General features: G+C 43.8%; 1 protein-coding gene across 1 annotated transcript; it reads left to right on the forward strand.

Moving 5' to 3' along the window:
• The first annotated feature begins 4,166 nt into the window (after positions 1-4,166).
• ATP5MC3 (ATP synthase membrane subunit c locus 3) lies at positions 4,167-7,691 on the forward strand. The gene is made up of 5 exons (XM_061380058.1): positions 4,167-4,300; positions 4,386-4,463; positions 5,432-5,509; positions 5,878-6,071; positions 7,445-7,691. The coding sequence occupies exons 2-5, from the start codon at positions 4,425-4,427 to the stop codon at positions 7,557-7,559; spliced, it is 426 nt and encodes a 141-aa protein (XP_061236042.1). The 5' UTR covers positions 4,167-4,300; positions 4,386-4,424; the 3' UTR covers positions 7,560-7,691.
• The last annotated feature ends 4,849 nt before the right edge of the window (positions 7,692-12,540 follow it).

Below are 12,540 nucleotides of genomic sequence, written 5' to 3' on the forward strand. Positions count from 1 at the left end.
TCTATTTCTAGGACTCAGGTGTTAAAATAACCAATGAATTGTTGAGCAGAATGCTCTACAGCCTAAATTAGCCTTACTTTGTTAACTGATTTCAGTTCTCTACTAAAAGGAGCCGTTGAGACTAAAACACAACTAATTTTAGCAAAAAAAAAAAGCTTGGGTAAGTACTCTGAGAGACAAAGATCACTTAAGAAACAGTCTCCATTTCCCCTGTAAAGAAAAAGTTTACAATGATGACAGAAAACTTTATTATCTGTTTTCTGATAAAGCATCACTTCCAATTTGCCAACTCAGCAATTCAAACTCCCAACATTACTTATGCCAACATTTGCCAACTACTAATAATCAATAAGGTAAAGAGGTATTTAGAGAGTGTTACCAAGATCATTTCTACTTAAAGCAGAGCCCTCTAATAATGGCTTCATTCCTTCTTCTCAGAGCTAAATTGGTTTAAATATGCTGAAGTGTATTAGTTCTGCTCCATATACTTTCCACAAGCTGTGGCTCCAGTTATCTGAGAAGACCTATGCAGTCCTGAATGGGAAGATTCAACCACACAGTGGTGAATGGAAAAAGTAGGATTGCAAGATACTGTCCATAGTGAAAAATGCTGAAAAATCCTGACTTTGTAAATCAATATCAATCGATGCCGTGCAAACTACATCATAAACCTGAAGTTCTAGACAGCTAACTCTGACGTAATAACACCACTTTACATTTCAAAACATTTCACAAACATTAGGACAATCTCAGGAGGCCTTTGAGTCAATTTAATCCTGTAAGGGTGTTCCAACAGTTCAAAGTTATTGGAATATACAGGTTTTCCAAACACATCTCCTCTTCAAAATGGATTTTTTAAAAGAGATTAGTGTGAGTATGTGGCATGTTTTGAGTTAATAGTTCTCTGCTGGGAGATAATATTTAACCTGGAGGAATAGGGTTTGATCTAGAAGAACTTTTTATTTAGGCTTTGGGCAATTGCATGTCTCCCAACTAACCAAGATTTCTCCTTCAGCTAATACAGAACAGACCGTCATCTTTCGTAAGTTATTAAGAATAAATGTTGAATTCTGATGGACCCTTTGGTGCAAAGCACTCTGGATGTACTCATTTATTCAGCATTGCACAGGATTTTACTTGTTCAGTTGAACCAATCTGCAATTGTCAAAATTCATCTGCACCTGGAGGAAAACCAACCTGTATCTACTGGGCAGACATACCAGTTTGCAGGTACTCTGCCCAGTTTCCTTATTACTTTCTGAATGACAAACTGAAGAGATATAAAATTTCACAGATCTCTTTAAGGAATCAAGGCAAAAATACCATTTTTATGCAACGTCTGTTCTGATACTCATGTGTTGTAACAGAGTCCGATACGTGTAGATACCAGTTAATTTTGGGGTTACAAAGTGAAATTACATGTCAGTGTAGGACTGATTCATTACATGGTGTATCTAGGAAATGAGCTGCTTGGCCATGAGGATGACACAGACTGTTGCTTTTCTAAAAATAAAGACAAAATGACTAGGAGAATCTTTATGCTTTAAGGGAAAATCTTCCAAAACCTCGGGAAACCTGGGATGAACTTTCTCTCGTTTATGGGAAAGGAGGCCATGCTAGTGAACTACAGCTTGTGGTCACTTGCTGCTCTTTCTGCCCTGACATAAACCTGCCTTAACAGCAGAGAAGTGTGGGAGAGAAGTGTACTGCTCTAACAGCTGCACTCTATCTTCTTTGCCAGAGGCAAAATGGGGAGGAAACCTCCTCTGGCAGCCTTGGCCACTGCTGCCCACATGCATAACTGGTTCTGTCTGAGAGAGACAGTTGGGAAACAGGGAATCTATTCCAAGTGATTTGGGGAGTTTAAGATAAAATTCCAAGTAGAATAGACTTTCAGAAATGTAGTGAGCAACTGGAAATTACCGTTCTTTAGTGCACTGATGCACTTCCTTGGGGAACTAGCAGCAGGTCAGCCAGATAGAAAACAGTGTGAGATTAACACAAATCTTTTTTCTTTATGAAGATGTGCTTGAATTAAACTGAACATGGTCCCCAGAGATCAGTAACTGCTCTTTTAACTCCTGAAAGAAGCAGATGAGTTGCACTTAAAATATAATATCAACTGTTATGCCTTAAAAGCAACTATAAACAAGTGTTTAATGGTGGTTTTGACATTGTTCACACCAGCCTGTGAATGTATTTTTTTGCAAAACATTCCTGGGTGGGAATCATGACAGAAGAGGGCACTTTCTTCATGAGAGAAGAGGGTTTCCATTTAACACTTGTTTGAATCCATGTGATTTGGCACTGTGGGTACTACAGGAGCGTAATGTCCTCTTTCTTCTCCATTCGTGAGAGCTTTGGGAGGATCTGTCTGATGCCTGGTGGTCAAGAACACTTAACCTTCCCAAGAAGAAAGCACATCTCCAACCCCTATGCTTCCTCCCATGAACAAGTGAGTTTCTTTGTTGCAAAGAGCCTGCTCACTGCTACACTTCCTAGGGGTAAACGATGTACTTTGTATGTTAGAGCACAGCAACATTTAAGCCATTCCTCTAGCACAGCACCCACATCTGCTTTATGTTTCGTTCTGTTTTGTTTTGTTTTGTTTACTTTCATGGTGCTGAAAATATTTGTTACCACAATAGCAGATAAATTGAAATGATATTTTTTAAGTGAAAAGTTCTGCCTAACCATTAAAGGGTTTTGACATTGATACTTATTTCTCAGTGTTTGTCTATGGAAGAACCACTCGGCAGGTACTACAGATCTGCCCATTCACCTCAGTTCCCCGAGAACAGTGGAAGACATGAAAAGAAAAAAGGAAAAAAACAGGCAACTTACAACCTCTTTGGTGACCTTTACACACTCCCTTTGTGCTGCCCTATTACTAAGACTCTGGATGCACACCCTGACCAACCCAAGCTTGCTGTTGGGCTTGAGGCAGGGAGCAGAAAGCTGGGAAATTCAAACTGTACTGTTGTCTCTGACCTTTGGACCTTCAACTGAGCACAGCTCTGCTGTACCAAAGTATCAGAAGGCACAGTTCTGTGGGTTTTAAAAGCAACATTGTTGTTAACATTAGTATGCAGCTGCTGAAAGTGTCCATAGATCGTGTTTGTTGGTGGGCGTTCAAGTTGCTGTTACGGAGTATGTCTCAGCTGTGTGGCACCTGTGGTTCAGTCGGTAACAGCAACACCAGTACTCCACATAAGTTTGGAAGAGGCCAGGAGCAGATTCCTAGGAGACCGTGCTACGTTCCTGTCCCTAAATATAATGCACATATCCTTTTACTTGTCCCTTTGGAGACAGGTTGTAGCACAGAGACTATTTCAGAGCTTGTTTTTATGGCACAGATTGCATCAAATACAAGTTCTGTAACAATTTAAATATATGTTTCCCAGAATTTTACCCAAAACATGGATTTTTATACGTTTTTTCCTAGTTGACACTAATATTACTAACAGTGGTAAATGACCATTAAACAATGATCACCAATGTCAAGTGAAAAATAATGAAGAAGACGTGAGTGATTAAAGTGGTAATCTCAGCTCAGCAATGATAACCCTGTGATTAAGCTTGACTAAAAAGGATTTCTTCATTACTTGCATGTGAACCTGTTCATCATACAAAACCGATTCAATAGTGGGGATGTTTTGAACACTCCAGGTGTTCCCAGACTCGGACTATTTTTCTGCCTGCGACTATTGACACACTGGGACCTGAGGCGTTCCGGTTCGTTCCTGCAGCCCGTGAGCGTCCCGCACCCCGACAGGCGCTGCCACGCCGTGACACGGCTGGCCGGGGGGGGGGTTGCTCTGCTCTTCACCAGCCAGTTAGGCTCCGCAGTACCCTCACACCTCCTTCCCCTCAGTGGAACACGCCGCAGTGCTTTAAATCTCTTCCCGTTAACGCGCTTCCTCCACAGCACGGAGGAGAAGCTCCCTCACTGCGCTACTGCACTGACGCGGGCCCCAGGACTCCAGCCCGCGCCATCCCAAGCGCGGATGCTGGGTCTAGCCTAACGTGCCCCGCTCTCATTGAAAGCCGCACCAGACACGTCACCGCCCCAACTGCGCCCCTGTGGCGAGCCGGGCACAGCGCGACTGCGGCTGCGCCAGGGTGAGATGCCGAGAGCTATGCGCCCCCCGCCGCCGCCAATAGAGCGGATACAAAGTGACCTTGGCGGGGCGGTCCGCCTTCTTCCGCCGCTCTGCATCCGGGCGCTTGCCGCCGGCCCCGCCGCGCCTGCGCACAGGAGTCCCAGTCTGTCGGATCTGAGGTGCGGCAGCCGGAGCGGGTGAGTGGCGGTGTCGCGGAATCCGCGATCATCGCTTCTTCTGTCTGTCGCCGCGGTTTCCTCACCCTCTCCCTTTTCTCTGCAGAGACACCAGATTGTGGGCCCCGGGACGCCGCCCCCTAAGATGTTCGCTTGCGCCAAGCTCGCCGCCTCGCCCTCCCTGGTGAGTGGGGGCGCCCAGGCCCGCGGGGGGCGCCGGGGCCGCTTCGAATGCCGTGTCCCGGGAGGCGGCGGTCGCGAGGCGCCCGGTTGTCGATCGGGTCCCTGAGCCCCTTGGTAGGCCCCTGGGACGAGTTAGTACGTCGGGCTACCCGGCCGAGTGCGAAAGGGTGAAGGGGGCTGCGGTGGGCCCGGGTTCTCCTTCCCGCTTCCTTCGTGTGCGCCAGAGTCCTTTGCCAAGGTGAGGGGCCTTCCCGCACGGGCGGTGAAGAGGGAGGACAGCGCATCGAAAAGCTCTTGGGCCTGGTGCGCTCTGCACCTTGGTGTAGGTCAAACTCTAGCCTGTTGCTTCTCCTATGCAAGGCCAGGATATTTTGCCCTTGCAAAGACAAGGGGCTGGCCTGCTTGAAAACGCCCTCGCTAGCCTGCAGAACGTCTCGTTTTGCAATGTTCAGGTACAGGTTCACCCTGCAGGAAGAGCTCAGTGCACGAGCCGATATGACCTTAGCCTGCTGGAAGCCCAAGGACATATGCAGGCCGCTTGTGAAAGAGGGTTCATTCATTTATGCCTGACGATTTAAAAGCCTATGTTATGTCTGTGCATTTGGACAATTTTGGAATTAATTTTGATGGCTTTTGGGTTTTTATTTCAAAATGTGTATTGCTGCCTGCTGGTTTGCCTAGCTTTTTTTGTCGCTGTTTTGCTACGCTTTCTCTCAGTATAAAGCATGTACAGGTTCATTCAATGATATAACTATTCACAATAATGTCTCCTGAGAACAGTACTATCAGGTTTCATGGTTGTGTTCACTTCTGTAGCTTTTATTGTATATCCAGATATGCAAAGATTGCTGTTTTTCAAGTAAGACAAATGGCTTAGTAGCTAATAGCCTTAGAATCTTACAGGCTATTGTACTGAAACAGCTGTGATCAAATGTGGGGTTTTAATAGCTTTTTTCCCTCCCCTTGCAGATCCGTGCTGGATCAAGAATCTTGTACAGACCAATTTCGGCATCTGTGTTGTCTAGGCCAGAGGTCAAGAATGGAGAGGTACCTTATAAACAAAATTCTGTATCTTCCTAAATTACCTGGTGAGCCTAAATGTCCTCAACCTAGAGTTTGCTTGTACTAACTCAAATAACTATAGTATGAAACTTGCTTTAAGTCAAACACCTCATAATACCTGTTGCTGTCCTGCTGTTTCCCCTGAAAAGTCTTTCATATTTAAATTTGATTGATTTCATGTGGAACAGGTAATACTGAAGTTTTTTTAACTCTTAGTATAGTCTCATAACTTGGAAGAGCAGCTAGACATTGGATCTAATACAACTTCTGAAACTGCAAAATAACACTATTAAAGTGATCATAGATGATGGTCTTTGTCTGAATATAATCTTTTTCATGTTTTGTTTTCTTAGGGCAACTCAACACTTAATGGGGCCCAAAATACTGTCTCCCGACTAGCACTTAGAGAATTCCAGACTAGTGCTATCAGCAGGGACATTGACACTGCTGCCAAATTTATTGGTGCTGGTGCTGCCACAGTAGGTGTGGCTGGTTCTGGTGCTGGTATTGGAACAGTCTTCGGTAGTCTTATCATTGGTTATGCCAGGTAATCAATCTCTGTCCTACAAAGCTCTTGAATTGCATGCAGCTATATGTTGAGACAGCACTCCCCAGATAAGCCAAGTGGTAATAAGGATGATGGCACTAAAATAAGTTCTGTTAATAATTCCTGTTAGTGATAAACATGGCTAAATAGAATAATATAAAACTGTATTCATTCATTGGGATGGCTCCGTTGTTAAATTCTGAATTTTGTGCACTCCTACCTAGAGAAGAGACATGAAAAAAGTGAGATTATTAGACTTTGTTGATGTTCTGATCACCAAAGTCCAGTGTTTCAGCATTCAGTTCCAAAACTGAACTAAAAATCTAGCCTGGATTTTCTTTTTTTCCCATGTGAGGGGAGAAGTCCTAAAGAGACTGCATGAAAACTGGTAATAAGCAGTGTGAGTTCGTATGCTTTAGACTTTGTAGTCAGGATTGTTGCCTAGAAATTGGTGCTTAACTCATTTTTCTAACACAATCAGCTTTGTATCTCAGACTGTGTAGCTATTTTATAGAATGAAATCTGAAGGGGTTGGGAATTTTATAGTAGGGATGAGCTTCTTCCAGATAAGTTTACAGTGTTTGTATAGTAGAAATAGTTCACGTGGTGTCATGGAAGAGCAGACTTGATACTGACAAAAGGCTTTTAACAGACTGTTTCGTATTCTTTGCTCTTTCAACCAGCCAAAATTTAATGTCTTATTTCTTAATAAAGATTTTTAAGCCCTACTGAAGACAAGGAAGTTCACCTTCCACTTTGAAGAAATACAAGTATTTTCAGTAAAAAACTAATGTCTCCTTAATTTGGCATGAACATGTCAATAAGAGGTTGTAGAATATTACTTCATATTGAAGTTTTTCTACTCTTCCACACACTTGGAGGGATAATTAATTGCATTTTTGAGGCAAACTGCTGTATAGCTTGGTTTGGGGTTTTTTTTTGTCTACATGGTTTCAGTTCCTGTATTTGTGTTAGACTTACTTAAAATGCTACACACAAACTTCCTTGGAATATAGTTCTTATGTCACAGATGTGAAATAAATTTACAAAGCATAGTGCTGAGAGTTCCTGCGTGGGAGGATGTGGAGAAGTCAAATTCAAAAGCATATAGGAATGTAATCAACAAAAACTCTGCTTACTTGGAACAGCCATATAAAGTCTGCATAACCTGAATCTAGTCTTAATTGCCAACTCATTTGTCTTCAGTAAGATCCTTGCTAAAAATTACTCCTGCTTAGATTTATGGGATTTTCCTGTTGTGGAATATGTGGCAAGCAAGTATGAGATTCTGAATCTGTCAGATGCATTAAACTGTATGAAAAATATCTTAATTGTAAAGATAAAAAGGACTTAACACCTTCGCTTTCTTTTAGAAATCCTTCTCTGAAGCAGCAGCTGTTCTCATATGCTATCCTGGGATTCGCCCTGTCTGAAGCTATGGGTCTCTTCTGTCTGATGGTTGCTTTCTTGATCCTATTTGCCATGTGAAAGGAGATCTGCCTGTAATACTGGCATTGGAATGTAACTCTGCATTTTATGGGACTCCCAAAATGTTGGTATCATGGAAATTGATGCTATTTCCGAAGTCATTTCATTAAAGATAACAACTTTAACTGTCAACCTGTTGCCTGCATTTATTATCTTTCTCACTAGGGTATCTGGAAGACAGCATCTTGTCATTCAGTCACCATGGATTTCTCCTGGTAATGACATATCACATAGAACCCTTCAAATAATTACTTCAAGTCAAACATTTTATTTATTAATATATATGGGCATGTTACTTGTCTGTTAATGTGGCATATCCTTGAAAAATCAAAGGATACACAGATTACATTTGAAAGGCTGGACTGCTGGCCTTGTTCCTTCACTTGCGTTTCAAACTTACCCAGAGCTGTTTCTGCAGTTTTTCTTTCAGGCTGGTTGGCACATAAGGTGTTCTGGCGCCTTTTGCTAGAAGGAGCTAAACACAAATTCACAATGATAGGAGAATTCACTTTGCATCAGTTTTCAGTTACATGATAAATTTTGATCACCATGGTGAAATATTTCCACTTGGATCTGACCAGTGTTTCATTTGAACTAAGCTAACAACTTCTTCAGGTGATCCACATTTTTTAGGTGGTCTGGAATTGTGGCACATTGATATTACACTCTTAGTTACTGCATTCTTGGCATCAGGTAATTAAAAGGGAGAACTTCCAGCTTCCTAATTTTGTTAAGTCAGCCTTGCATTCTCTCTCAAATTCTTTCAGTAGCAGTAGGATAAAAGCATTTCTATTAAGAAAATATCTGCAGTTATCAAGCTTTGCTTCTCACTGTCTTAACAATCTATACGCATTTACGGTGTTGTCTATGCTTACAGCAACATGCTTGTGTTACTTACTATATGCTAATCTGGTAGCGGAGGTGATAGCATCTCAAGCTTTATTCAGAATATTAAATAATAGATCTGATCATTCAACAAGTGTAAGCTGTACTTCAGAAGAACACGGGTGAGCTTGTTAAAAGCTTTGTCAAGTTGCTGTTAAATGAGTGATTACTGAATTAAATCTAAGAATTTTTTTAATGTAAGCTGCCTGTCCCTGGGGAAATGGAGAAATGACTAGTGGCTCTCAGATCATTGCAAGGTGCAGGTAAGTCTTTTCATCCAAATTCAAATACCACACGTTCATAGATAGTTTAGTGGTAGACTTGGCAGTCCTGAATGATTCTATGATTCATGTAGCCTAACTCGAACCTAGCATGAGAAGTTAATCTCCCCATATGTTCTTAGGAGAACATAGTCATCTCAAAAGGATTAAAAGCTGCTGTGTAGATAGAGCATCCATTTATATATGTGAGGTTTAGGAGTGTAGAATGTGCAGCATCTTTGAATATTCAGCTATAGCATAGTAGTGCCTTATATGACTAGGTCTGGAAGTGGTTTTGGGTTTTTTTTGCATAGTGAGAGAGGGTTAGGAGGTAAATCATACTGCAGTTATCTTCCATGTGGTTAATGCTCACAGTGTTTACAAGCTTACTGTTTGTTCTCGTAAGCTGTTGCCTTGGATGAAAGGTAGATAATCATTAGAATTCTAGACTAAAGCTCATCTGTATACTGTGCTTCTGGTAGGTAAACTTTGCTCTGTTCTTTCAGTACTGTAGGGATCTCTGCAGGCATTTGAGGTGGCAATTCATATTTGCTAATATTGTGGACTAGTCTGATGAGGTAGCTTAATTCCAGCTTTGATCAAACAAGTATCTTCAGACTTGTCTTGGTCAAGTCTAGCTCCGAGTCTGTTAACTGTACTTATCAAATCATTTGAACCATATAAAATGGTTCTGCTGAGTTGTGATTGTGTTTGGTGTAGGAAGATCTGGCTAAGCTATTGCTCTGTAACCTCAATAAGAAAGCCACAGGAGTCAGCGAATTTTGAATAGCTTCTGGATTTATATCCCATCTTTTCCCATGCAGTTCACCCTGTCAACATGTACCCCTTTCTCTATGGTCGGCCTTGTCTGAAAGTCAGTGGACATCTCAGGTGATCCTGTATATGGATGTGAAGCCTGTCTGTTTTAGTAGTAGCATCTCCCCAAGCTTGTTATCTTCTAACTCACTCTTAGACTGGTGAACATGGGCAAAACCCAAGCAAACTTGCTGTTTGATTATGTCAGTCTCAAAAGAATCAGATCTCAGTGTTACAGATAGAGACTAATCAATGACTTTCAAAACATGGCAACAAACCTTCACACAGAGGATTATCCTCGTTATAAACAATAAGGGGCTTAGAGACGAGCAATGGGTGGATTTTCACATCTGAATGATCACAGGGCACATTGGCTGCGTTTTTCCATTTCTGTATTTTCCTTGTTCTTGTAAAACAGTGTAGTTTCAGTGGTTACTTAAGCACTTGGTCAGTTTGAGTGGTCTTACAAAGACAGAAGATACTCTTCAGTTTTCATAAAATGTTCATAAAAGAGACAAATGTAAATGTGTAAAAGATCAAATGTTTTTTACCAAAATAAAAAACGAAACCCGCAATAAATCCTAACCCCAAACCAAAATCCTCCCAACCTCTTTGCAGTGAGTGACGGGGCAGCATCCAGACTTACAGAATCATAGAATGGTTTGGGTTGGAAAGGACATTATCTAGTTCCAATAGCCCTGACGTGGGCAGGGGCACTTTCCACTAGACCAGGTTGCTCAAAGTCCTGTCCAGCCTGGCCTGGCACACTGGCAGGGATGGGGCAGCCACAGCTTCTCTGGGTAACCTGTGCCAGTGGCTCACCACTCTCACAATAAAATATTTTCTTATATCTGACCTAAATCTTCCCTGTTCAAGTCTGAACCCAAACTTCTTAAAAGTTTACATTAAGAAGTTTTTTTCATAGGTTAGAGTAAACAGATTGAAAGTTCCATGAGGTGATGCTATAAGTTTCACTTTCCTGAAACCTTTTTGTTTCTTTTGCCATGGACTGTGCTGACCTTAAAGACTGTCAGCTCATGAAAATCTGTACTGTAGGTTCTCCAGATCCAAAGAGTCTTCATGTTTCATTGTTGAAGCTGAAGCAAAGATCTGCATTGTCTCTGAATAACTGTGCTGGCTGCTGTCCCAGCAGCTGTGCCACCTCTGAAAGTGATGAGCACAATACCATTATCCTAATGTATAATGAAGGAAATGTTTGTGTTACAAATTACACTCTTAAGTTATTGCTGCAGGTAAAAAAGTGATACATCCTGCTTGCTTCCCCCCCCCGCTTTCACTCCATTTATGGGGTGTTGGTTGGTTGGTGTTTTTTTTTTTTGCACCAATTTTAGAATGAAGAAAGGCAAATAACTTGTGGTTCAGGTTTTTGTTCAGGGCTTATGTTACCTGTGATGGTAGAGCTAAACCACTGAAAAATACTTGTTTACATACAGCTTTAAGTTGCTTTGTTAAGAAATATGATCTTTATTCCTCTTTTTCTGCACTCATATTTAAGCCCTTTGCAACGTGCTCACAGTAAAGAGTAATTCCACCTTTAAGCAAACATGTACTTTTACGCACTGGTTTTTATCCCACCCTATCTTAAAGAACTTTGCAAAACTGTTGCACAAAAATAATTTGCAAGAAATGAAACATACCATATTGTCTTTTGTAAGTTCAGGGAAACTTAGACAAAATGTAATTTCCTGGAACTCATACTACGATTTAAAAAATTTATATTTTTGTTGTTGTTACTCATATTTTCATACTCTCAGATCAGTCTTGGAGCAAGACAGTTCCAGATGATACACAGGCAGAGAATTAAAACTTCCATCTGTGATTCAGGGTACATAGTGGCTAAACTGTTTCACCATATATATAATGATGTTTTTTTAATTAATGCAAAATGCTTCCAGTTCCTCGTTTGTAAAATTTACGTACTTCCCTTCATTGTACAGTGTTAGATCTGGTGAACGTTTAGGAGAACCCTGGCTTCAGGCACACACCTAGCTCCTGACATGGGAGTTGTGATGCACAGAGACGGGGAAGCCAGAGGAATAGAGCCAGTACACGGGTGTAGAGGGCTGATGAGGAATAATAAAGTTAGACGTCTCCAGCACACCAAGAGCTGTTGCTGAGCAAAGCCTTACAGCGCTTTAGGCTCTAACCGCTTTCTGCTACGTTCCCCTCGCAGCAGCAGCAGCACTCCTGGAGAGCCAGCAGCAGAGGGTGGGAGCCTCATCCTCCGCGCTCCCCACCCGGCATAGCTACACAAATCCTCCAGCCCCCGCAGCGTTACCAGTGTGGCCGGTGAGGTCTTCCGCCAGCCACACCCGCTGCGCTCCCTGGCAGGGTCAGGGGTGCATTTCTGCTCTCCATGCTGGGCGCAGGAGCTGCTGTTAGCACTATACCCGGGACACACGCCTCACGCCCCCTCAGCCACGCCCGGGCACTGGCCGCTTCCAGCCTCATCGCCCGCCGCCAGCAGCACCCAACCGGCACCGCGGGCCAGCCCTCCGCCCCGCCCTCCCTCGCCACGTGATCCACCCCTCTCCGCTACCCGCGGAGATGTCAGCCGAGCTCTCGCGAGAAGTGACGGAAGCCTGTGGGGGACCCGGCCTTTAATGTGCGGTTCGGCCCGCGTTCCCGGGGTGAGTTTGTAAACACGAGCGCGGCCCGGCGCGGCCCGACAGCTCCTCCCTCCGCGCTGCGGCGGCGCCCGAGCGGGCGAGCGCACCGAGGGCGGAGGGGAGGGAGCGGCCCCGCTCCCCCGGCAGTAGGCGGGGGATACCCGGGAGGCAGTAACATGGCGCCGCCGCTCCTCTCCAGGGCAGCCTCCTCCCCCACCGCGGCCTGCGGCTCCCGCCGCCCCTAGAGCCGGGGCGGGGCGGCCCGGCCGGCGCCGCGGAGACCGTTACCCGCCAGGAGGTAGGGGTCCTGGCGGGCACCCTGAGGGCGCGGGGCGGAGCGGGGAGGCCAGTGGTGAATGGGGCTGCAGCTCCCCGCGCTCCGCGTCCGGA

Source organism: Neopsephotus bourkii, unplaced genomic scaffold (assembly GCF_033783945.1).
Source record: "Neopsephotus bourkii isolate Nb327-2 ecotype Australia unplaced genomic scaffold, CSIRO-AGI_Nbou_v1 NB_196, whole genome shotgun sequence".
NCBI classification, from domain to species: domain Eukaryota; kingdom Metazoa; phylum Chordata; class Aves; order Psittaciformes; family Psittacidae; genus Neopsephotus; species Neopsephotus bourkii.